At 47.0% G+C, this 26,842-nt stretch overlaps 1 protein-coding gene across 2 annotated transcripts; it reads left to right on the forward strand.

The window, feature by feature from the left end:
* Positions 1-1,209: 1,209 nt before the first annotated feature.
* FMOD (fibromodulin) lies at positions 1,210-20,868 on the forward strand. 2 transcript variants are annotated; one of them, XM_081495041.1, is made up of 4 exons: positions 1,210-1,343; positions 10,782-10,919; positions 13,628-14,615; positions 19,256-20,868. In XM_081495041.1, exons 1-4 carry the CDS (start codon positions 1,260-1,262, stop codon positions 19,405-19,407), a joined length of 1,362 nt encoding a protein of 453 aa, XP_081351167.1. In that variant the 5' UTR covers positions 1,210-1,259; the 3' UTR covers positions 19,408-20,868. The 2 variants fall into 2 exon arrangements, with proteins under 2 accessions (XP_081351167.1, XP_081351168.1); XM_081495042.1 differs by lacking the exon at positions 10,782-10,919.
* Positions 20,869-26,842: the final 5,974 nt, after the last annotated feature.

A 26,842-nucleotide genomic window follows, 5' to 3' on the forward strand; every position in this document is an offset into this window, starting at 1 on the left:
TGTCTTTTGATTGGGGCATTCAACCCATTTACATTTAAGGTAATTATTGATAAGTATGATCCCGTTGCCATTTACTTTGTTGTTTTGAGTTCGTGTTGAAACATCCTTTCTGTGTTTCCTGTTTAGAGAAGATCCTTTAGCATTTGTTGGAGAGCTGGTTTGGTGGTGCTGAATTCCCTCAGCTCTTGCTTGTCTGTAAAGCTTTTGAATTCTCCTTCATATCTGAATGAGATCCTTGCTGGGTACAGTAATCTGGGTTGTAGATTATTCTCTTTCATTACTTTAAGTATGTCCTGCCATTCCCTTCTAGCCTGAAGGGTTTCTATTGAAAGATCAGCTGTTATCCTTATGGGGATCCCCTTGTGTGTTATTTGTTGTTTTTCCCTTGCTGCTTTTAATATTTGTTCTTTGTGTTTGATCTTTGTTAATTTGATTAATACGTGTCTTGGGGTGTTTCGCCTTGGGTTTATCCTGTTTGGAACTCTCTGGGTTTCTTGGACTTCTGTGACTATTTCTTTCCTCATTTTAGGGAAATTTTCAACTATTATCTCCTCGAGTATTTTTTCATGGCCTTTCCTTTTATCTTCTTCTTCTGGGACTCCTATGATTCGAATGTTGGGGCGTTTCATATTGTCCCAGAGGTCCCGGAGGTTTTCCTCATTTCTTTTGATTCTTTTTTCTTTTTTCCTCTCTGCTTCGTTTATCTCCATCATTCTATCTTCTACCTCACTTATCCTATCTTCTGCCTCCGTTATTCTACTGTTGGTTCCCTCCAGAGTGTCTTTTATCTCCTTTATTTCATTATTCATTATATATTGACTCCTTTTTATTTCTTCTAAGTCCTTGATAAACATTTCTTGCATCTTCTCAATCTTTGTCTCCAGGCTATTTATCTGTAACTCCATTTTGCTTTCAAGATTTTGGATCATTTTTATTATCATTATTCTAAATTCTTTTTCAGATAGATTCCCTATCTCCTCCTCTTTTGTTTGGTTTGGTGGGCATTTCTCATTTTCCTTTACTTGCTGAGTATTTCTCTGCCTTTTCATCTTGTTTAGATTGCTGTGTTAGGCGTGGCCCTTCTGTATTCTGGTAGTATGAAGTTCCTCTTTATTGTGGAGGTTCCTCACTGTGGTTGGGGTTGGACAGGTGGCTTGTCAAGGCTTCCTGGTTGGGGGAGCTTGTGTCGGTGTTCTGGTGGGTGGAGCTGGATTTCTTCTCTCTAGAGTGCAATGGAGTGACCAGTATTAATTTTTGAGATGTCTATGGATTTGGTGTGCCTCTGGGAAGCCTGTATATTGATGCTCAGGTCTATGTTCCTGCGTTGCTGGAGAATTTGCGTGGTATGTCTTGCTCTGGAATTTATTGGCTCTTGGGTGGAGCTTGGTTTCAGTGTATATGTGGAGGCTATTGGATGGTCTCTTATTAATTAATGTTTCCCCTGGCTTTCAGTCTTATTCTTGCAGTAGCCTCAAGACTTCTCCTTCCATACAGCATCAATAATAAAACTTTTAGGTTAATGGTGAAAAGATTCTCCACAGTGAGGGATACCCAGAAAGGTTCACTGAGTTACATGAAGAGATGAGGTGGGGGGGGGGTTGAGGTGACCAGGAGGGGAAGAGGGGAGTTCAAATGTGGAGAGAGCAATCTAGCCAGTAAGCACTTCCCTCTGTGCTCTCCACAGTCTGGAACCCTCAGAGCGGTTCACAGAGATACAAAGAGATGGGGGAGGAAGGTAATAGAGGTGAGCATGAGTAGAAAGGGAGGAATCAAGAGGGGAGAGAGAGATCTGGGCAGTATCCTGTTCCTGAAGTGTTCTCCGGTACCCAGATCACCCTCAGAGATTCACAGAATTGGGTTGAGAAGAGAAGGAGGAGGGTGGGAGATAGAGGTTCCCTGGGGGAGAAGAAAGAGCATCAATAGGGCGAGAGAGTAATCAGGCCAGTGATCACACTCCTGAGTAAAAATGGGTCCTAAAAATTGGGTTCTTAAATGTACAAAATTGATATGAAATATGTAAAACAAAGATTAAAAATCTGGAGTAGAGGTTAGACTCTTATAAAACTTACAATATAAAAAAAAAAAGGAAACAGTGTAAAAAGAAAAAAAACAGTAAAACAGTAAAAAAAGAAACAGTAAAAAAAAGTAAAACAGGAAAAAAACAGTAAAAAAAGAAAACACAAAAGGTATAAGATATATGTATGTAGTTTGCTTCAAAAATAGGTTTGTTTTTTTTTTTGCAAGTTAATAGTGGGTTATGAAAATGAAAGTTAAAGGTGTAATAGAGGACTTGAAGAAAAAGGAAAGAGAAAAAAAATTTATATATCCCGGACTTTCTCTGGAGCTGTTGTGAGCAGTGTGGGGTCTGCTCAGTTTCAGATAGACCCTTATTCCTGCTTATACTTTTCAAGATCTATAGGTCCTTTTCAATGCAGTCGGTATTAACTACAGGGATTTTAATCTGTTGGCCTGTCCCTTCCAAAGCGCTTCCCTCTGTTTATTTGGCTTCTGTTTGGAGATCTCTTCAGTATCTAATTTCCGCCCTGCAACAAAGCGGTGGAGGTGATCTCTTTAGGTTCGCTTGTTCAATCGTGCTGTGGGGAGGAAGGAACACTGCAAATCTGGCGTGTGTGTGGTGAGCTCGCAGTGTCTCGGCCGCACTGGGTTCGCCCCCGCTCACGGCGTGTGTGCTTTCCCCGTCTACCCTGCTCAGGCTTCAGGTTACTCCGCCAGGGAGTGGGCCGGGGAGTGGGCCCTGAGATGCGTGCACTTCCCAGGTCTAAGCCGCTCAGGTTCAGGCTCCCGGTTACTCCACAAAGGCGCAGACTCGGTTTCGCCCGCGGCTTGTGCCGTTCCCGGTCGGAGCTGCTCAGGCGGCCAGGAGTTTGGCGAGCGCGCTCCCCACTGTTGGAGCGGTGCAGCTTATCACCTCCTTGGTCCCCGCCTCGGTTTACGGGCGCGCCCAGCTCCGGTGTGCTTTGTGTCGGTTCTGGCGAGCTGGTCTCTGGCTGCGACCCTCCCGGCGGCTGTCGACCCTCCGGGATCTCAGGCAGTCTTTGCTTAGAAACTGGGAGCCTGTTTGCAGTTTGGTAGGGGGTGCCCTCTCTGGGGCCGAGTTTGCCCCTTTCCGGCTCTGGCGGGCCCCGCCTGCCCGCTGTGTCCGGCAGGGGATGGGGCGGTCCGCAGCCGGCTAGCTCTCCTCTGGTATCGCTCAGTCCTTTGTTCTGTGAGCGGGCCGGCAGTGCCTTAGAGTTGGGCTTTTCGTGGGATAGTTCTCTCTCTCTGGCTGTCCACAGTTTAGGTTACTATCTCACGTTAGCTCCCTCAGATTGCCCTCGGGGCACTCGGGCCCGGTCCTTACCCTAGGCAGTGCCGCCCGCTCCTCTCCGTTCAGCCCCCACTTGCTGGTGGCGGATGATGCGAGCGTCTGGGGTTCTTTGCTGGGAGTTGCTTTAGGCACGTAATCTGTGGATTTTATTTATTTTTTCCTCCCAGTTACGTTGCCCTCCGAGATAAGAAATCTTCCCCCACACCCGCCGGTGAGAGGGTTTCCTGGTGCTTGGAAATTCCTCCTCTTTTACGACTCCCTCCCTGGGACGGGTCTCCGTCCCTAACTCTTTTGTCTCTCTTTTTATCTTTTATAATTTCTCCTACCTCTTTTGAAGATAATGCACTGTCTTTGTGGAAGCCTGACGTCCTCTGCCAGCCTTCAGAAGTAGTTTTGTGAAGTTTGGTCAGCGTTCAGATGTTCTTTCGATAAATTTGTGGAGGAGAGAGTGGTCTCCCCGTCCTATTCCTCCGCCATCTTAGCCCCGCCCCAGGCTTAAGTTTAAAACCCCAGCTCTGCCACTTTTAATTGCTATACAATCTTGAAAAAATTAATTAGCCTTTCTGAACTTTGGTTTCCTCATCTGTAAAAATAAGATATAAAAATTCCTATCTCATAGGGTTGTGATGAGGATTCAGAAATGGTAAGTGGTATTTTAGAGCTAATATTCAGACCTGGTCTCACCTACAGCCAGGTCACATCGTGGCAGATACCAGCATCCTGGGAACTGGTCTGTCCTACACCTGTTCTCTCCAACAGCCCTAAGCACAGTGAGAGTCACCATCAGCTCATTTGCAGAACAAAGATGGATGTCACATAGTTACTGAAAGACCAAACCCTCTAGGCTTGAAATTTCACTCTGTCTCCTCTGCCTCCTTCCTCATTTAGGTATCACTCTCTGAACCATCCTCCCTTTCCTGACTCAAATACACTCATACTTTCCAGAAGGTGATTTTCTGGAATCCATCATGTATGTCATCATCATGTGAATAAAGACAAGTGTGCAATAAATACATAGTAAAAACAAGAGATGCTATCCAATAAATAATAAAGGTTGTTCTCTGTCTTATTTTTAAAGAACTTATTAGAAGGAAATTCCAGAGCGGGGCTAAGACGGCGGAGGAATAGGACGGGGAGACCACTCTCTCCCCCACAAATTTATCGAAAGAACATCTGAACGCTGAGCAAACTTCACAAAACAACTTCTGAACGCTGGCAGAGGACATCAGGCATCCAGAAAAACAGTGCATTATCTTCGAACGGAGGTAGGAGAAAATATAAAAGGTAAAAAGAGAGACAAAAGAGTTAGGGACGGAGACCCGTCCCAGGGAGGGAGTCGTGAAAGAGGAGAAGTTTCCAAACATCAGGAAACCCTGTCACCGGCAGGTTTGGGGGAAGATTTCGAATCTCGGAGAGCAACATAACTGGGAGAAAAAATAAATAAAACCCACAGATGACGTGCCTAAAGGCAACTCCCAGCAAAGAACCCCAGACGCTCGCAGCCGCCACCAGCAAGTGGGGGCTGAACGGAGAGAAGCGGGCGGCACTGCTTAGAGTAAGGACTGGGCCAAATGCCCTGAGGGCAATCTGAGGGAGCTAACGTGAGATAGCAACCTAAACCATGGGACAGCCAGAGAGAGAAAACTATCCCAAGAAAAGCCCAAACCTAAGGCACTGCCGACCCGCTCACAGAACAAAGGACTGAGCAATACCAGAGGAGAGCTAGCCGACTGCGGACCGCCCCATCCCCCGCCGGACACAGCAGGCAGGCGGGGCCCGCCAGAGCTGGAAAGGGGCAAACTCGGCCCCAGAGAGGGCACCCCCTACCAAACTGCAAACAGGCTTCCAGTTTCTAAGCAAAGACTGCCTGAGATCCTGGAGGGTCGACAGCCACCGGGAGGGTCGCAGCCAGAGACCAGCTCGCCAGAACCGACACAAAGCACACCGGAGCCGGGCGCTCCCGTAAACCGAGGCGGGGACCAAGGAGGTGATAAGCCGCAGGGCCCCAACCGGGGAGAGTGCGCTCGCCAAACTCCTGGCTGCCTGAGCTGCTCCGACCGGGAACGGCACAAACCGTGGGCCCAACCGAGTCTGCGCCTTTGTGGAGTACCGGGAACCTGAACCTGAGCGGCTTAGACCTGGGAAGTGCATGCATCTCAGGGCCCACTCCCTGGCCGAGGAACCTGAAGCCTGAGCAGGGTAGACTGGGAAAGCACACGCGCCGTGAGCGGGGGTGAACCCAGTGTGGCCGAGACACTGCGAGCTCTCCACACACACGCCAGTGATATAGGTTTGCAGTGTTCCTCCCTCCCCACAGCACGACTGAACAAGCGAACTTAAAGAGACCACCTCCGCCCCTTTGTGGCAGGGCGGAAATTAGACACTGAAGAGACCTGCAAACAGAAGCCAAATAAACAGAGGGAAGCGCTTTGGAAGTGACAGGCCAACAGATTAGAAGGAAATTCCAAACCCTTCAATGCATTTCCCAGAACTTGGAACATGAGATCTTTTTCTTCTTGCATTTGAACAAAAACAAGCCTCCTCAACCAGCTCCAACATCTTTGTCTCCTCTTTGGGAAAGAGGAGACTATCCATGGTGAGAACTTAAAACAACCATTCAGTGCCAAGGGAATAAGCGAAAACATCTCCCTTGGAAACTCTGGGACACCATTTTGGGGTACCTATATAACCAAGACTTTCCATCAAAACCTCAGACTAGTAAACAATCCCTCTCTGGCATCAAGAGTTTTCAGAATGGGCGAGCAGCAGGACCTGGCTGGTAATGCAGGACCATGATCATCTTTATACTGACCTCTTTATATCCAAGTCAATAATTTTGTTTGGGTGGATTTCCAGTCTTACCCTTCATTCCTTGGTTGTTTAGGATCAGAAGTGGTGTTATAAAAACAATGACTTTTGGGTCCTGTGAAGGTTGAAGAGGAAGGGTTTGGCAGCCACAGACACATATCTCTCTTTGCTGAGAGGAATTTGAATCAGAAGGCACTTCTGCCCTTCCAGACGGAGTGGGTCCAAACTTCAAAGGCAATTAGTTTCGCCCAGTAGTTGTGGCTTAACCTGCACTTTTTCTGGGTGGGGAGGAAATAGCAACGACATGAGCCCTTGGAAAATATAACTGACCTGAAGGCCTAAGGGTTTTTCTGGCCTGGTTGGTGGTTATTCCACCAAACATTGGGTTCTGAGGATAGGCAAACTCCGTAGAGTGCCAAAAATACAGTTCATTTTATAACTGTTTTCTGATTACCTACTAAGTGCCAAGCACTATATGTCCAGTTGGGGATAGGAGTTACCGAAGCAAGTAATAGTCTCTCTGTTTAGCTTGTTTGCTGTCTAGTAGCTGGGTAGTGCTGCTGGCTTGACACCTCTCAGGAAGCACCAGTATCCCAAATGCCTTCACGTGCCGATTCCTTTGGCAATCTGGAGACATCAGGATCCCTTACTTGGTGTCCCATATTGAAACCAAGTTCTGAGGGCCTAGATCCAGAACCAGGCAAATTGAGAGGCAGTAGTCAAAATGGAGGCTAGAATTCATTGACTAAGGAATTTTTGAACAGTGAATGGTTCCCTGAAACTCTCCTCTTGACCTGATACTGCTCATCCCCTCCCTGCTCATCCTTCCTCCCCAGCCTACCTTGCAACAGAACAGATGACTAAAGACCTAGTGCAAATCCCACCTGGGGATACTGTGTTTTTTGGTAGATCTTAGTTGGAAAGAATCCCAATCAATGTTTGGACCCTAGACTCTACTGACTTTCATTGTAAAGTATTATTAAGTGTGGGAATATAAAAGTTGTTACTTTCTCAAGGCCCTGTTTTCTGGAGACTGTCCTGTCTTACCTTTTCATTACGTACTCTTTCTCATGCTCTTAAGACAGATACCTTGGCTGACATGTCAGTTTCAGCAGATGTTGTTCTGCATGCAGAACAAACTTCCTTATCTTCAAAGCCTTACTATTGCTTTGCTGAGCACTGTTACTAAATTCCAGATAAGTTCTCAATGAATATGCACTCAGTGTTTTCTTGGGGAGTTGCTCTTTCGCGAGCTCTCCCTGCTCTGTCTCTCATAATCCTGTGTGGTTGTGAGAATTAATTCATTGCAACACTGCCACATTTAAGTATGCTAGAATTTTAAAAAGTTAACATCTGTACCTAATGGGTAGATTTGTCCAGGCTATCTAGATCTAGCTACGAAGTGTCTCTTATGTCCAGTTGCCAAAACTAGTGTTTTCCATTGTAAAGTGATTGCTTTCTGGATTCAAAAATGATGAGAAAGTTATCTGTGCATTATTTATAACCATCTTCACATTAAGGCCACTCTGCATCACTCATGAAACCAGATTTTGCTCCTTATGTTTGCTCAGTTGCTTAGTCGTGTCCAATTCTTTGCCACCCCACAGACTGTAGCCTGCCAGGCCATCTATGGGATTTTCCCAGCAAGAATACTGGAGTAGGTTGCCATTTCCTTCTCCATGGTATCTTCCCAACCCAGGGATCAGACTCAAGTCTTTTGCAGCTCCTGCACTGGCAGGTAGATTCTTTACCACTGAGCTACCTTGGAATCCCTTGCTGCTTATACACCTGCTTTATTTTGAGCAGGTGGTCTATCAAACCTTCTTTGTGTTTCCAGCTCTTAAGAGCATGCCAGGCATAGAGTGGATGCTCACATGTATTAAATTGAAATGAAATATGTCTGGAGTCATGAAACGAAACCCGGTATCCCAGACCTCTCTCATCCTTACAATCCCCTGCCACAGATTCAAGCAGATTGGGCCACTGTAATTAGTTGGATTCCATATTAATTGAGTTCGACCCTGACAATAAGGTGGTCACCACCCCCTCCACTGGCCCTCTGGCCTTGTGTTGTGAGAAAGTGTTCAGTCTTTGGAGTCATGCAGGTCCAGGTTCAAATCCTTGTTTTACAATCCAATCACTGTATACCTGCAATCCTCTATTTTCAACACAAAGTATCTACTGTGATTACTAATGAGATAACATCCGTAAACCATCTAGTTTATAGTAGGTAGTCAGCAAAGGCCCATTCATTATATTTAATCTTTTTAAAAATTTTGAAATTTCTGAGGACATTGGGTCCCTAGTAAGGACTTTTCATATTATGTCAACAGTTCAAAACCTACTGGAGCAACCAAAAATTCCATTGTTTAAAATCCAAATTCTAAATTCTTCAAATTCAAATCTGAGGCTTTCTCAATTGGTATTTTTAAAAAAACAAGAGTGAGTGTTTCAAATTCAAACCCTTGTTTATTGTTGATGGAAATGTAAAATGGTATGACTACACTTTGAAAAACAATATGGAAGTTCCTTAAAAAACATACAGATTACCATACAATCCAACAACTCCATTTCTGAACATATAAGCAAAAAGTAATTAGAAGGAGGATCTCAAAGAAATATTTGTACACCAATGTTCATAACAGCATTATTTGCAATAGCTAAGTGTAAGCAACTCAAATGTACATTGAAAGATAAATGGATAAACAAAATATAGTATATACATATGATAGAGTATTATTCAGTCTTTAAAAGGAAGGAAATTCTGACACCCGCTACAACATGGATGAACTTTGAGGACATTATGCTAAGTGAAATAAGCCAGTCTCAAAAAGATAAATATTGTACGATTCCATTTGTATGAGTCATGTAGAGTAGTCAAATTCACAGGGAGAGAAAGTAGTTCTTTCTACTCTGGTGGTTGCCAGGAGCTGGGGGAGGGTGAAATGGGGCATTTTTGTTTAATGAATACAAAGTTTAAGTTTCAAAAGATGAAAAAGTTCTGGAGACTGGTTGTATAGCGATACTTAAAACTTCTGAACTGTGAAAACTGTTAAGATAGTGAATTTTATGTTATGTGTAATTTACCACAGTTTTAAAAAAAATTTAAAGGGGTGTTACCTTGGATGTTAGCAGGAGGCAATTAGTTGAAAAAAGAGCATTGCATGGGTTCATCTAAGCTACTGAGATTCTAGGTAATCCAGATTCTTCTAGTACCTGACCTTCCAATTTATCCTGATATATCTAACTGCCTGCAGGCATCTCCACTGGAATGCCTAACAGGCATTTCTAACATAGGCTCTGTCCCTCCCCATCTTTCTTATGTCAGGAAATGGTGCTACCACCCGCCCAGTTGCTCAAACTCAAAATCAAGGACTCATCCTTCATTTTCCCTAACTCCTTCTCTGGTCCATCTTCAAGACTTTTCAACACCTTGTCTAAACATACATTGTTCCCTCTTTCACTGCACTGGCCCAATCTGCCATTATCTCTCAACAGAGGAGAGCTAGAGCTCCTGCTTCCACACTTTCCTCCTTTTCACCACACAGCAGTCTCTCCCATGGACTTTTTAAAATGTAGGTCAGATCTTTTCACTTTCTCTCCTTATAACAAGTTTTTAAAATACATTCAGAATAAAAGTTAAATCCATTCCATGGCCTAAAAGTCCTTTCATGGTCTAGTTCCTGCCTGCTTCTACGACCTCATCCTCCTCTTGCTCAGAGTCTCGACATCTGTAAAATGGATATAACAGCAATCATCTCTACCACAGACTGAGTGAGCATCAGCTGTGTGCTGGGCCAGGGACCTCACGCAAACTATCTCATAGAGACCTTACTACAACTCAACAAGGTAGTGTTGTTAACCCTAGGGTCATCCTGAGATTAGGTGGGTGTGCATGATGCTAGTGCACAATTAAGTGAAAGTGAAAGTCACTCAGTCATGCCCGACTCTTTGTGACCCCATGGACTATACATTCCATGGCATTCTCCAGGCCAGAAACTGGAGTGGGCAGCCTTTCCCTTCTCCAGGGGATCTTCCCGACCCAGGTATTGAACCAGGGTCTCCTGCATTGCAGGCGGATTCTTTACCAACTGAGATATGAAGGAAGCCCTAGTGCACAGTAAGTGACTAACAAATATGAGAGTCCCTTTCTTCCCTTTTATCCCAGTGGGGAGAGAGAAATCCCACAGCCCAGACATGTCTACACTGGTCAGGGATGGAACTGGAGCCAGAGCCAGCTCTCCTGTGTCCTCTCCCTTGTCCATCAGCCTAACCACTTGCCCACAGAGGGCGCTGGAGCCCAGAAAGGTGAGCACTAGCTCTCCAGTGGGACCCTGGGTTGTTGAAAGAGTTAAGATGCCTCTTGGCAAATCCTGGCCCTCCCTATCCCTGCATCTACCCTATGGGTTTAATGAGAAATCCAGGCCTTTGTAAGACGACTGTACAAATAACCTCCAGAGCGCCACTAAGTCATTCAGCAGAAAGAGACCTCAAGCTGCCAATACTTCAGGGAAGATAAGTGAGTGGAAAGAAGGTGGTTTTTATAGCAATTTTGAGCGGTTGAGTGTGAGCTCCGCCTCTGCAGCAGCGCTGAAAAAGCCAGGATCTGGGCTCCTCAACCTCTCTCTTCACGACATCTGATTAGGAATTTGGGGGCGGGCCCTGGCCTGGCACAGGCGCGCACACTCTCAGCAGACACACTCACTCCTCTCCTGCTCACACGCTCTCCAACCAAGGAGGCCAGACAGAGGGACGTGGTCACTCTCTGAAAGATTCAATCAAGGTAAGTCGGTCATTTTCCTTCAGATTTTTTCCCTGGTAGTTCCATTAAAGGAGCAAAGGAAGGAGGCTGGGGAGAGGGGACAGGGCCCAGGGCAGAAGGAGCAATTCCTCCTTCCCCCATCTGGACTGTGTCCCAGGATGCTAGAGCAGGGAAAGGGAGTCTAAGGAGGGGGTTCCCACATGCCACCTTTGTCACCGTAGGACAATCCTTTCTGACTGTTGGGGAACCTTCAGCTTTCAGGCGTGAAAAAGTGAAGGGCCAGGTATCTGGAGAAGCCAGCTCTGCCCCACTACTACTCAGAAAGCCCACCATCCTAGACCAGTGCCCTGCAGTCTCTTCAAAGGGGCTGAGGCACCTAAATGCTCTTATATAAGGGGAGAGGGAGTTTTGTGTAGTGTGTGTGTATGTGTGTGCTTGTGTGTTGCTGGGGTGAAAGGGAAAAGATACACAGAAGTGTTGAGAGTTGACCGGGTCCAAGGAACTGTGAAATGCGGACCTAATTCAGGTTAAAAAACAGCTTTTGGTTTGACCTCCTGGACTCTGATAGGAAGGAGACATGGTTCTTTAGAATGGAGAAATGAAAGAACAGCAGTAACTCCTGAGTAAGCTCCCCCAACTCAGAAAGTACCAATCCTAGAAGCTTTCCACTTCACAAAACTCTGAGCACAGGCATGTCTCTAGCATTGGAGGTGGGGTGGAGAGGATTTAAGAGTATAAGGCCTGGAGCAACATTGCTAAGAGATGGGGGAGGGGTAAAGAGAGGCATAAGGTCCCCAACAAACCCTTTTAGCAGTCATGACACCGAAAGAGAGTCAAGTGGGCAGGATACACAGCCCTGGAAGACTGAGTATTGAAGAGGAGGGCTGCTCTTGCCTGCCAAGGTGCCTAGTTTGGAAGGAGAAATGGAGACAGAGGCTTACTGTGCCAACCTCCAGACAGCCACCCTGGTCCTGCAGCATCCCAGAGCTGAGCATGGAAAAATGTGCTCCTGGCAGTGGGCCACTCTATCCATTTTCTCCTGGGCAGTGCCAGGGCCCAGCCAGCATGCCCAGGCGGTGGGCAGCTGGGTAGGCTCCCCAGGAACACTGTGAGCTCTTTGTCTGAGGCTGCCTGAAGATGAATGAGGCACCTCGTTTCTGGAGCCCGCGGGCTACTGGGATGAAGCAGGCCCAAGGAAATCGCTCGCAGGGGACAGAAAGGTCTGAGGGAGACAGTGGCCAGAAAGGGAGCAGATTGACTGTCACCCCCAGGGTCCTTCTCATCAGCTCATTGGCTTTGACATTGGCTTTTAGAGCCCTTTCTTTCTCTTCTCCCCAGCAAGGGCCAACAGCAACGTGAACAGCATACATGACTATGCCCAGATCAAGAAAGGTTCTAAAGTTTCTCTACCCAAGGGTGACACTCACCCCTCTGGAAGGTGCCCATTGCTCCTAAGGGCTGTGCAGTGCTCTGGCTGTCGGTATCCAGAGTAAGACATCCAGCCGGACAGGCCACCCTCCTCTTCCACGCTTTCAGCTTTCCTCTCAGGTGACATCAGACTCACACTTCTCTCCAAACCTCGCCTGCTCTCATCTCACTAGCACTCAAGCTCAAAAGCAACAAGCTTGCAGGCAATGTGGGGCCCAGCTACGGAGACTGGTAATCCAGAGGTCATCACCGAGGGCTTCGGAAGGGAGAGCAGGACACCAAAATCCCATTCTAAAGTCATGTTGCCCTGGGCACATTCAAGAGTCTTCAATTCCTGTTCCATTGTTTGAGGTTCCTCCTTATCTCTCTTGGCCCCAGCTGGCTCTGGCATAATGTCCATGGTATAGCGTGAGAAGTACTAACACTTTACTAGATGCCATGGAAGACAGCCGAGGGCACTGACTAAGACTTCATGCTCTCAGTACTCACTGTAGAACACAGGGCCACACTGGGGGGCCATAGCCCCTCTGAAGGGAATCTATAACTGCTGTATGATGGCCCTTGCCAGGCAAGCTGCAAGTATAGCCACAAACTGCCAACCAGAGAGTCTCCTCACCAGTAGACCGTTACAGGTTCTGGCACCGTTACAGATTCTGGCACCATTACAGATGCTGCACCACAAGCCCAAGCCTTGTGAAGGCTGTAGGGGACCACGCCCTTCCCCAAAGACTCAAAACCAGAACTTCCCAAGTAGTTCAGATCTTCCCCTTTGAGACCTCAAGCCACTCCTGGGTGCTTCTCAGAGATATGGAAAGAGCCAGAGGGTTTTTTCCTTGGACTCTTGGCAAACATTATTCCCTGGGGAGTTCAAACTGGATGTAAATTCAGGCCCAGATAGAACCCACCACCACTCCCATTCCCATGGAAGTTGCTGTGGGCTTTCTAGCTCTCCTAACAGTAACTTCAGGTTGCTAGAGGCTCCTATGCGCCTGCTCTCTGAAAAAAAAGATGCAATACCTCCATTCAAGCTCCTTCTGATCTCAAAAGCTATGTTTCTGTGACTCTGTGAGCAGAGGGAAATGTACCTAGCTCCCCCAGGGAGCCAAGGCTCATCTGGACCAGCATGTAGAGGCAGCGCCGGGAGAGGCCCAGAGGAGGTGGGAGCAAGGACTGCTCAGAGCTGCTTTCTGCTGAAGGTCAGGTCTGCAGAGCTCATAGCCCAAGGCTCACGTCTTCTGCCTCTCTGACTCCCTGGAGTCTCCTTCACACCTGATTCCTCTATTCTCTCTCCCTTCTTGCAGAAACACAAAATGCAGTGGGCTTCCATCCTGCTGCTGGCAGGGCTCTGCTGCCTCTCCTGGGCCCAGTATGAGGAAGACTCTCACTGGTGGTTTCAATTCCTCCGCAACCAGCAGTCCACCTACGACGATCCCTATGACCCTTACCCCTATGAGCCTTATGAGCCTTACCCTTATGGGGGAGAGGAAGGTCCAGCTTATGCCTACGGCTCTCCACCCCCACCAGAGCCCCGAGACTGCCCCCAGGAGTGCGACTGTCCCCCCAACTTCCCCACAGCCATGTACTGCGACAACCGCAATCTCAAGTACCTGCCCTTCGTCCCCTCCCGCATGAAGTATGTCTACTTCCAGAACAACCAGATCTCTTCCATCCAGGAGGGTGTCTTCGACAATGCCACTGGGCTGCTCTGGATTGCTCTCCATGGCAACCAGATCACCAGTGATAAGGTGGGCAGGAAGGTTTTCTCCAAGCTGCGGCACCTGGAGAGGCTGTATCTGGACCACAACAACCTGACCCGGATACCTAGCCCCCTGCCTCGATCCTTGAGAGAGCTCCATCTTGACCACAACCAGATCTCAAGGGTCCCCAACAATGCGCTGGAGGGGTTGGAGAACCTCACAGCCTTGTACCTTCATCACAACGAGATCCAAGAAGTGGGTAGTTCGATGAGGGGCCTCCGATCACTGATCTTGCTGGACTTGAGCTACAACCACCTTAGGAAGGTACCTGATGGCCTGCCCTCAGCCCTTGAGCAGCTGTACCTAGAGCACAACAACGTCTACTCAGTCCCTGACAGCTACTTCCGGGGGTCACCCAAGCTGCTGTATGTGCGGCTATCCCACAACAGCCTCACCAACAATGGCCTGGCTGCGAATACCTTCAATTCCAGCAGCCTCCTTGAGCTCGACCTCTCCTACAACCAGCTGCAGAAGATCCCCCCAGTCAGCACCAGCCTGGAGAACCTCTACCTCCAAGGCAATAGGATCAATGGTGAGACGCTGGCAAAGGGGAGTGGGGAGTGCTGTCTGTTGCATTGGAAAGATCTGATCCCGAGTGCTGGGGGCAACACAGAAGAATTAGAAGTAGGAGAACCAAAGAATATTGATTCAGCAAGTTGAAAACCCTGCCACACCTCCATACAAAATGGTACAGAGTGGCATACTCTTAGACTACATGGCAGTGCTAGGAAAAGTCACTGGGGAGTGGGTTGGTATGGAAGAAGAATTCTCAGAAGAGGTAAGTCTAAATTTAGGTCCCGAGAGATAAATGGGTATGGGCTGGAGGAACACAGGACTGAGCCGTGCTTAGAGGTGCCATCGCTACAAAGGGACCAGTCATTTAGCAGGTCACTTTGAGGGGACAGTGAGGAGATGCTCGTGTCTAACAGGAAGGGGTCATGTGTCAAGCTGTGAGAAATGAGTCTGGAGAGGTTTGGGAGGGGGTGGTTCATAGACAGGGGGATTTAAGTTGAGGAGGAGAGTGGGCTGCTAAGAAACCATGGTATCTGTACTTTCTCACTGACTCCAGAGAGGACGAGCTCTCTTGTTTCTCCCCAATCAACCCGGTCTTATGCTTGGACACTTGTGTTTTAAACATACAGCCGGTGGACGGGAATTTGCAGCCTCTCAGAGCTGAGTGTGGCACTTGCTCTGGCTGGCTCTCCGGGAGCACGAGGAGCCCCTGGTGGGGGGGCAGAGGGCTCCCTGGGTGACACGAGCTTGACCCCTGCCAAACCCTGCAGTGGCGAGCAAGGACAAGGCCTCCTGTTTCCCAAACACTCCCCAGAAGGCCCAAAGGACGGCCTGTCTGTCTGCGAGAACCAAAGTCTTCGTTTCCGATTGGACTGTCTAGGTGCCTTTCAGTCCCTCTCAGGGTCTTGTGTTCAGAATGTGCTTACACTGCGCCAGAGCCTCTGACGTCTCAGCCCAGCTGGAAGGTGCTGAGCCAGCATTAACTTCTCCTCCTCTGCAGCAAAGTACCTCTCTCCCTGGGGGAGGAAGGACTCATTAATGACCATTGGCAGAGGGCTTTGAAGTAGAGCCTGCTGAGAACAAACAGCACCGTCACAGCATCAAAGCACACATAGGACTGAGGCCACAACCTCTCCATGGATCCTTCTCTCTCCCTGTGCTCACAGAACAGATCAGTCATTTGGCAAGATGTTAACAAGCCAGACAGCCCCCCGAGTGAGAGAGGCAACGTCCCAGAGGTGGACCCTGGAGTGGGCAAGCTGAAAAGGTGTCTGGTTCTCTAGTTTGAAGACACCATCATGTACACTGCAAACTGCTCTGTATTTAAAGTCTCTTTCTTTGGGGAAGGTCTTCCTATTCCTAAGGCAGGGTTCTCTAATCTCTCATATGTTGCATGATGTAAAAGCTTTGACATTTACTTGTAGCTGTCTATCATCCCACCCAGAAGTCACCACTACTTACCTGCTACCCACTCTGAATCCAGGAGGAGTGTCACAACAGAAATGTCATATAGTATGCTGTGCTTTATCAGAGTTTGACCTTGAGCAGCTGTCACGGGAGAGAAGCCAATAGTTACTGCCTAACTGTATAACCAGTGAAACTTGGGGTGGGAAAGACTCCATCACAGCATCTTGTCACTCTGCCTTCTTGCAAAACCACATATGTTGTTAAAATATAAGGTGGTTCACTTCTTCCAAAAGCTCTGCCAAAGATAAAATCACATTAGTCAAGTGTCCTGAGGTCTTGCAAGAAAGTTTTTCTTAAGTCAAACCTAAAAATGTTCAGTGTCTACCCCAAATCCCTTCTTGTGCGGTTTAAGCCAAAGCTCCTCTATCTAGTTGTCTCCCTCTTAGTCCTTTTTTGGGGAGTAAATAACACCAACACCTTATTTTTCTTAATTAGTGGATTAGTACATTAAAGGCTTTGGTTCAGGACCTGGCACACAACTGAAAAAGCACTTGCTTTTCAACACACAGTAACTATATTATAAAATTTTCCCCTCATTGCCACTTTGACGTTGCCAGATACAGTTTTATTTTATCTTTTACGTTGCAAAGATGGGGAAACTGAGACACAGAGAAGGAAAAGCAATCTCTTCAAGCCACCCAGATCATGTAGTATAGCCTCTGCCTTTAACATCAAAGGACTGAGAGCCAGGCTTCTCTGGCTGAGAAAGGAAAGAGTACATCTCTGATTCAGATGACCAGCAGGAAAGTGAGTTCCCCAAGCTCAGCCACTCACCTGGGCAAATGTGAAGGAGGTCTCCCTGCAGGGAACCAAGAGCAGGGGTGGGTAATGAAGGTAGGATTGAAGCAACCCTTTGAGAAGAGAGCTAAAAGGACAGGAGCTGAGTGCAGGGGAATTAAGCCTGGCTTTCTCCCTCCCTGCTTCTTTCTTCCACCAGCGTCTCCCTCAGTTTTTCCAGCCTGGCAACAGCAGGAAACACAGCTCAGAATGTTATTCAGTAGCTCTGGGATCCAGTGGAGCAGGGCCAGTACACCAGGAGGAATTTGGAAAAACTTATGTCAAAATTTAATCTGGGATGGAAAGTGCCCTGCAGCATCTCCAAGTAGAAGCCCCTGTCCTATTCATGAACTTAGAGAGGACTAACACGGGGGCTCACAGTGCTCAACGTGTGGATAGAATCTATATATGCTGAGTGTTGAGCACCTCCTAAATATGCCCCATATTTACACTTGCACAGCTGAGAGCCAGGACTTCAGCAGATAGTCTGCAGGCCCCAGGCTGCTGTAGCGAGTCCACTGTGGAAACTCCAAGTGCAGTCCCCCAGTACAGCTGGAAGCGATGTTCAAGCCAGGCCGCTTCATTTTTCTCTCCAGCCCAACCCACTCTGCCCGTTCCATGCAGACACCATAGACCCAGACTGGACTCTGCCTCGACTCTGCCCCCAACCTGTCCACGTGGAGGTCACTTGATCTATTCCCTGGGACCAGAAAGGGAACATCCAAAAGCATTCTGGGTCTCCACCCGACCCTCCCCGAGTGCTCTCTAAAGAAGGATATTTCCCATTCTCATTATTCTTTGGTTTTTCTGTCTTACATTTGTAGCACATGTTAATGGGCTGCAGATTTACCCCATCTCCTCTTGGTCAGTTCTTAACAGAGGCTGAAAACAATTGCTAGTGCTAATTTCAAAAACAATTTTCTCATCTATCTAAGTTCTCCATAGAGAGCTTACTTTTCATACCCATAACCACAATGCCTTTGACAGTCACCCCAGGAAGAGAATCGGGAAAGCCTTCCTCCCACTCCTCCTGCCCAGCTCCAGGCTGACACACAGCTCCTGACCACTGTGGCAAGCAGAGGAATGCCTCTGGTGGAAGCAAAAGCAAGCCAAGCTCTGAGTCTGCCTAAGTATTACAGTCCTCCAGATGTAGCCTACCAAGTCCTGACAAATAACCTCACTCAAAGTCCCTTTTGACCGAGCCATCTTTCTGATGCTCTCACATACCATATTGAAGGCAGCCTCTATGGGCGCCAGCAGCTTTTCAGTGGTAACTTTTGCTGTCCCTGCTGGAGTTTTGGGGCTTCCCTGGTGGTGCTAGTAGTAAAGAATCTGCCTGCTAATGCAGGAGACATAAAAGATGTGGGTTCAGTCCCTGGGGTGGGAAGATCCCCTGGAGGAGGATATGGCAACCCACTCCAATATCTTGCCTGGAGAATCCCACGGACAGAGGAGCCTGGTGGCCTACAGACCGTGGAGTTGCAAAGAGTCAGACATGACTGAAGCAACTTAGCACGCACGCAGACTGGAGTTCTAGCTGAGCTCTTGTTTTAATCCTTCAAGTTCCTGACCCAGTAGGATAGAGACAGAGGTAGTTGATTTGTCCATGAGAACAAGTAGAGGGAGAACCGGGTGAGTGGTAGCTGAAGGACTTGTGTTTAAACCAAACGGAATGATTGTATCTACTAGGATTACAGGACTTGGGGGGTTGGGGGAGAATCTTCAAACTTCTTTTGAGATTACAAAAATGGAGAGTAAACTAATCATATTAAATGCAGGAGGCAAGGAAATTATTTGACTTTTGAGCTCCATGGCAGCTCTGTTCATCTATCTCCTTAAACCTCAGGGCCTAGATCACTCCTTTGTCTGTACTCAGAATGCACAGGGGACAACCCCCTCAAAGCTCTGCACTCAGAGGCATTTGTTTCTCAGTCCAAGTTTTCTCTCTTTAATTTCTTTCCACTTTCTCTATCTGCAAACTGTTAGGAAATATTCAAGATTTAAGTCCTTCCACCTGCCTAGTCTTCCTTCTCAAAGCAATTGGGAAACGCCCTCCTCTTCAAACGCAATCAAGGGAGAACTTCAAAGCTGCTAGGGTTCGTCTTTGACTGCCTCCTGCTGCCACCTGCTGCCCGCAGAGGGGAAAAGACCAAGGCCTGGCAGGAAGGACCTTCCAGGGTTTTGGGGGGTGGGCGGCGTGGGTAGGGGGTGGAGCTATGCAGGCGGAGACCTCACTCTATCCCTGGCTCTGCTCCCCAACGGGTGCAAGTTTGACTCCGATCCTGAGAAGCGCCTGCCCCACCCAGCCAAGCTCCCCGCCCCCCTTAGAAGCTTCACAGACGCCGTGGGGCTTTCCTGTTATCCCAGGCCTCTGATCTGGGCTTCTCCCCATCCCCGCCCCTCTTGTCCCCGCAGAGTTCTCCATCAGCAGCTTCTGCACCGTGGTGGATGTAATGAACTTCTCCAAGCTGCAGGTGCTGCGCCTGGATGGCAACGAGATCAAGCGCAGCGCCATGCCCGCCGACGCGCCCCTCTGCCTGCGCCTGGCCAGCCTCATCGAGATCTGAGCGCGCCGGGCAGGGCCGTGCCCCCACGCCTCTTTGCATTTGGCTTGATGGTTTGGTTTGGCTTTTGCTGGAAGGTCTGGGACAGACCGTGTGACAGAGGTCCATGGGCTCTCTCTCCAGTCTTCTTCCCTGTAGGCAGTTTTAGGTGGAGTCAGGGGACAGGTAGCCTCCTGCTAAGGGAAAGGAAACCGCCATTTCCAAGACAGAAGTGGTTGGCAGAAGGTGTAAATCCTGATGTCCCAGTCCCCGAAATCTCATTACCCTCAAGGTCTCCACAGTGATCCAGTGTCCTGAACCATTGCCTGAGCAGGAGAATAACTGTGTTTTTGAAGTAACCCCTGACTCTGAGGGCAGCACCTGACCGCTCCCCTGCGTTCTGGGCTGGTCGTGTGGATACTCTGGGCTCCCACTTGCTGCTTCTCAGATATACCTCTTGCCCAACTGCCGCCTCCTCAGTCCACCTCATCCACTCAACCATGCCCCACAGACATCTTAGGTAGAGGCAGGAGAACCCAAGGCGTATGCACAACTGCCCAGTGACTGCGCAGAGAACTCACATTGGTGGCTGAGGTTGGAAGGACACCAAGAATCACCTTTACACCAGAGGTCACCAGTGTGATGACAGTATTCCAGGCTTGATGTGGGAGGAGACAGCCAACCTCAGACTTAGCTAAATGTGCAGGGCTATATTTTACCAACTGGGCAGTTCTTTGAAGGTGGGTCAGACTTCAGAAAAGGAAAGCGACCTGATGCTGCTTATTATCAGCATCCATAATGGAGGCAAATACACCTTGATTGGCTGAACTGAGGAGGCAGCCCCAGCAGTGTCATTCTTGCCCAGCACTCTCTGCATTCCCAGCAGCTCCCTAATTGAGTTTTTATCTTCAAAGGCAGAGGCCATGTGGTTCTCAAAGTATGAGAGAGGTAATTTGTCCTCCTATGCAAGCAGAAAGGTCGATAACCTGATTGGAGAAACAGACTCCCACCAGCCCTGGACTTGCCACCCTCATTACTGAAGCTGGCTGTCGCTTTATAGCTTGGCTGGAGAGCAGTTAATCCTTCTCATTTCTGAAAGTAGCGCTGCCTGGGGACCTCACCCCTGCTTTGTGGGGTACCATTGGGATGGGGCCATCTGGGCAGCCATGGGTAGACTGCTTGAGGAGAGCTCCCTGCACAGATGCTGTTGCTTCCCTAATACCATGTATGCTTTGAAGCAGTTCCCTGAAGAAAAGAGGGCATCCTTGAACTATGTTCTTGGCTCCAGAACCTCAAATCCACAAAAGCCAAACCAGCTCATTTCAACAAAGAAGCTCTGATGTGAGGGGCAAGGCTGCCCCTTGCCCCAGGGCTCTTCAGAAAGCACCTGCATGTGGACACCATCATGCCTCTATAAAGGATCCTTATTACAGGAAAAGCATGAGTGGTGGCTAACCCAACCAATAAAGTTATTTTACAATTGCATGTGCAAGAATGGAGTCATTTAAGGCAAACACAGAGAAAGGTTACTTTAAGGGGACCTACTGGCATCACATAGGCCTCAGACTGGAGGAGCCCACATTCTCATCTATTCTGCTTGGGCAGATGTAGCTAAGAGTTCTTTGTTTTTGTTTTTGTAAGTCACCTGTATAAAATCTCTACAGCAAACTTTGTGCTCTGGAAGTTCTTCTTTAAATCTAACTTCAATTCCACTAGCTTCACACTTCCTTCCGTTTGGTCCCCAAGAGATAAAGAAAAACTGTTTTGCTTTCCACCACCCCCCCCTCCGAGTCATTCTAACATTTTTCTCCTTCAACCATTCTCCCTCGTCTACTCAGTAATTCTGGCACTGGTGGGTCTAGTGTACTGTCTTAAGTGCCCCTGCCCTCTAGCGGCAACTATGTAGAACTGAGAGCAATCAAGTACTGCAAAGCCCAGTTGGGCCTGAAAGAGGAAACTAAGCAGTCAGTAGCGTGGTTCCATTCCTGAGTCAGGAAGATCATGGCAACCCACTCCAGTATTCATGCCTGGAGAATCTCATAGACAGAGGAACCTGGCGGGCTACAGTCCAAAGGGTCACAAAGAATCGGACACGATTCACAAAGAACTTAGCACAGCACAGCACAACCCATCTGCTCTTTCGTTCAACCTCTCAATGCACATTATTTGAAAGCCTTTAAGAACATGATGCTTAGCAACTGTTATATAAGTCAGGAGGGTGGGCTAGGTTTGTGCTTTTAGGACAAGTCATCATTTTCTAATAGAGAGATAACCACAACTGATATTTATTGAGCTGAATATATTATTTACTGGATATATTCACTAATGAATTCTGTGAAATTCTGTGCCAAGCGTGTTACAAATGATACAACTTCATCTGAAGCCAGAGTGAGCTAATTTGATTATAATCGTCTGGAGCAAGAGTTAAGCAGGAATTTGAGAATGCAAAAAGATCAGTCACAACTTTAGCCATACACCTCTCTTCAAGCGCAGCAAGGTCAGCACATCTGCCTCAGTGCTCCAGTTCAGGGAGATGTCACATGAAGGAGGTGGAGACACAGACACACAGAAGGGGGTCCAGCCAAACTGCAAGGAAGAATCCCTTGCCTCTCAGTTTTGCTTTTTAGCAGCTCTCATGAGTATCCCCACCAAGACAGCGGGGGAAGAATCCAGAGCCAGGCTCAGCCGTGATGCGAGGCTTCCCTGACTTTTAAATCCAGTGCTTCTCAAGCTGGTAGCAGGCCTGGATTATCCATCAAGCTCAGTCAGCTCTTTTCCTTTAAGCTACCACTTATTATGGGTTAGGTGCTTTATTTATGTTGCCTCATTAGCATTCCTAAACATTCTATACCAGAGGTACTACTATTTTCAATATTTTAGAGGTGGAAAGACAGGCACAAAGAGGCTGAAGTCACCCAGGAAGGAAGCATCAAGGACAGGATCTGAGCCCAGGCCATTCCCAGCCTCTCAGTCTTGCTATCCTGTCTCTATTGCGCTAGCATGAAGACCTCACAGTTACTGGTATATGCAGAACTACTGGAGTATGGAGGAGACTTGGTGGTAGATGGGGTGTCACAAGTTGGGGGAGGCCATCTGACTTTATTTTTTGTGGACCTAAATTCATTCTGCTCGTATTCACAGTCCTTTAATGAATTTTCCAATTAAAATTCACTCTTCATCAATAAATACTTACTGTGAGATACTGTAGACAACAAAATCAAGCCTTCCCTGCCATTGCTGATTTATACTCCAGTGCGATGACAGCACCAAATGAAAGAATCACCTGAAGACCACATGGTTACAAACGAGAAAGGGCTGTAAAGGAGATGAGGACGGTTTTACAGGAGGAGTATCTAGAGGCCTGGCCTAAACTGGAGGACTGGGGCAGGTACTCAGATATGAAGGGAGATGAAGAGATGAGAGGAGAGTCCAGCACAGCTAACAGAATACATAGACTTCCTAATGCAGGGATCCCCCTAGACACCGAAAGACAACAAAAATGGCTGGGGGCACAATGACAAGGAACAAGGAGACTAGAGCTGTAGGCAGGGGGGAAAGCATCTACTGCCTTTATTCTACAAGTACCAGGAAACTTTACTAACATTCCAAAGCCCCAGCTCAATCTCACATTTCTGTCTTCCAGCAACTAGTAGGCAGCATCTCATTTCACACTATCAGACCTTTTTCTGAAATCTTTAAAGGCAGCAATCTATTCCCACTTTCTCCTATCTGGCTCAGATCAGTACATTGGACACATAACAAATAATCAAAGCATCAGAAGGTACGGTGTAACCAGGGAGTCTTGACCTTTGTGGCAGTCTGCCAAAGACTATGAACCTCTTCTCAAAATGTTTTTAAACGTATAAAATAAAATCCATTGGATTCCAAAGAAAACCAATTACATTGAAATACAGTTATCAAAATATAAAATATATAAATATTTTAGATCACATATAGATGCTTGCTTATTCATGCAATAAATAATGAGATCCAGCAACAAGTCTAACTACAGTCATTTCAAAGTACATTTCAACTGATGAGCACAAATGGCATTTCTAAGTATTTTCAATAACTGTAATGTGATATGAAAATATACATAATTTCAGTTGGTAACAAAGCTTCAGGTTGCTAATATTGATATAACTTGGTACCTTCATAACTGGAATGCTAAATTTCAGTTAGCAGCATGGAAAATGAAGATTCAGTGTTTTATCATCCAAGTTCCAGGACCCCTTCTAAATTGAGCCATGAATAGACAGGCAGAAAGGCAGATTATAGATGGAAGGCAAGAAAAGAAGGCAAATCATTGTCTTGTCTTTCTATGAGCACAGCTCAATCATTCAACAGATTTTTTCCTTTATGCAAAACCCTGAGACAGATAATATTAATTGCTGGTGCATTTAGTATGCACCTTTACATTCATGAAAGAATGAATGTAAAAGTCTCCAGGTACTTGCTGTGGAATTTGGTGGAGACAACAATAATTAATCTGTATTACATCCACAGGTGAAGTAGAGAATTTTCTGTCTTTAAACTTCACACAGTAGCACTTTCTGTATTACTCTGCATCTTTCAGTGAACATTGTGTTCAAGATTTATCCATATTGATTCTTGTAAATTCCAGTTCATTCATTCTAACCATGTTATAGAAATATTTAAATTTAATTCTCTATTCTCCTTTTGAGGGACATTTAGATTATTTTCAATACTGTAATGTTAGAAACGTTAGAAACATTAGAAATGTTAGAAAGCTCAACGTTCAGAAAACTAAGATCATGGCATCTGGTCCCATCACTTCATGGGAAATAGATGGGGAAACAGTGGAAACAGTGTCAGACTTTATTTTTTTGGGCTCCAAAATCACTGCTGATGGTGATTGCAGCCATGAAATTAAAAGACGCTTACTCCTTGGAAGGAAGGTTATGGCCAACCTAGATAGCATATTTAAAAGCAGAGACATTACTTTGCCAACAAAAGTCCGTCTAGTCAAGGCTATGGTTTTTCTGGTGGTCATGTATGGATGTGAGAGTTGGACAGTGAAGAAAGCTGAGTGCCACAGAATTGATGCTTTTGAACTGTGGTGTTGGAGAAGACCCTTGAGAGTCCCTTGGACTGCAAGGAGATCCAATCAATCCATCCTAAAGGAGATCAATCCTGGGTGTTCATTGGAAGGACTGATGTTGAAGCTGAAACTCCAATACTTTGGCCACCTCATGCAAAGAGTTGACTCATTGGAAAAGACCCTAATGCTGGGTAGGATTGGGGGCAGGAGGAGAAGGGGACGACAGAGGATGAGATGGTTGGATGGCATCACTGACTCGATGGACATGGGTTTGGGTAGACCCCGGGAGTTGGTGATGGACAGGGAGGCCTGGCGTGCTGCAATTCATGGGGTCACAAAGAGTTGGACATGACTGAGCTACTGAACTGAACTGAATGTTAGAAACAAATCATGCAGTAAACCTCCTTTTACCTGTCTCTTTGAGACTGCATTTGAGAGTCTCTCTAGAGTTTACATCAGGATTCCTTAACAGTACGCTGCTGGTATTTGAGTCTGAATAATTTTTTGTTGAGAAAGGGTAGGGGGACAGAGTGGACTGCCTGTAGAATGTTTAACAACATCCCTGGCCACTATCCACTAGATGCCAGTAGCATCTGTCTCCTCCCCAGTCCAAATCAAAAGTATTTCCAGAGTTGTCAAATGTTCCCTGGTGGTGGGGGGCGGGGAGGAGTGGGAAGCACCACCAGTTAACAACTACTGGTATATATGCCCAGGAGGGAACTGCTAAGTTGTGAAGTTCGAACAAATTTTCCTCTACTTGATGCTGTCAAACCACTCTCTAGAGTGTTAGTCACTCAGTCTTGTCCTACTCTTTGCAACCCTAAGGACTGTAGCCCACCAGGCTCCTCTGTCCATGGAATTCTTCAGGCAAGAATACTGGAGTGGTTAGCCAGTTCCTTCTCCAAGGAATCTTCCCAACCAACCTAGAGATCGAACCTGGGTCTCCGGTATTATGGGCAGATTTTTACCATCTGAGCCATCATGTTCACTCATACCAGTTGTACCTGAGTCCCCATTTTTCCACATCCCCATGATGCCAGTAGCTTCAGACTTTAGTAATTTGGACAGTCTGATGGATGAGACTTGGTAGTGATATTTATTTTAATCTGCATGCCCATCTTTTATTGTCAAAGATGATCTATTCCTTATACTGATCTATTCCTTCTTAGAGGCTATGCTGAAGCTTTGTTGACAGCTCCCAAAAAGAAAAGGTGCTAAACTGAGAATCTGCAGCTGGAGTATGCCTGCTGAGCATGCAGCAGCCTGCTGAGCATGCAGCAACAGAACTGGTCCTCCACGCAATCAAAGATTAGCTCCCTCCACCAAGAAGTCTGAGGGAGTCCACAAAGAGGATTCTGTGCTGTGGGGAAAGGTAAGCAACTTGCATCTTTTCTAGTCTACCTGGCCTGGGGAGCAAATAGAGATTGGAAGGTGTATACTAGCACCATTCTTCTTCTTGCAGAAGGAGAAAGGAAATGGCCTCTTTTGCCGAGCACAGAGGAAGAACACCCCCAGTGTCCCACCTAAAGCCCACTCCAGAGCAGCTGTCGTAGCTACAATGACTGTGATGGCACTCCACATCAGTTTTGTAAGCAGTGTAAGCAGTGCCATTTGGGCAGGTACAGGCTGGAAAGCATCAGGAACAGGAAGTATAAGTGAAGGGGAGCATCAAACGTGAGCAGGAGAGGAGACCCCTGTGAATACGCTGGCATCTCTCCAAACTCAGGTCACAAAGCATCAGGCCATGGCTAGTGAACACTGGTGAAGGCAGCAGAGAGAGTGGTTTGTAAGACCCCATACTCCACCAAGGATGGAAAGGGAGAGGTAAGAGGCCAGCAGATGGGCTAGTTGGGAGTAAGGCACATCCACATTGGCTCCATTGTCATACCACCAAATCACTCCTTATTGTAAGATAGAAGAGGTGGGGAACCCACAAGTCAGTACCCACATTATTTCATGTGTTAGTTGAGCAACGTGGTTAGATTGTAAATTCTTTAAAGACAGAGATTGTGTCATATACCCCATAACAGTTAGCACAAAGCTGGGTTCATAAGACTTAATAACAACTGTTAGAACATATTTTGGGGGAGCAAATGGAAATAGTGGCATAAAATGGATTTAATAGCCTGTTACACACACACACACACACACACACACACAACCATTTTTTTCCCAAAAAATATACAGTACCTTCAACAGTATACTCTAGTTTCCCAAAATATCTATAAAGTAAGGAGACAGGTCTGATTCACCCATTTTAAAGATAGGGTAGTTGAGACCAAACACTTTATTGACTTGCTCCTGATGGCACAGACTCAACACTGAAACCCAAGTCTACTGGCTTCTCATTGAATTATACCCCAATGCTCTGTATTGCATCCTTGTGTACCTTGCATC

This window comes from Giraffa tippelskirchi, chromosome 5 (assembly GCF_054371585.1).
Source record: "Giraffa tippelskirchi isolate mGirTip1 chromosome 5, T2T-mGirTip1v1.2.pri, whole genome shotgun sequence".
Lineage (NCBI taxonomy): Eukaryota > Metazoa > Chordata > Mammalia > Artiodactyla > Giraffidae > Giraffa > Giraffa tippelskirchi.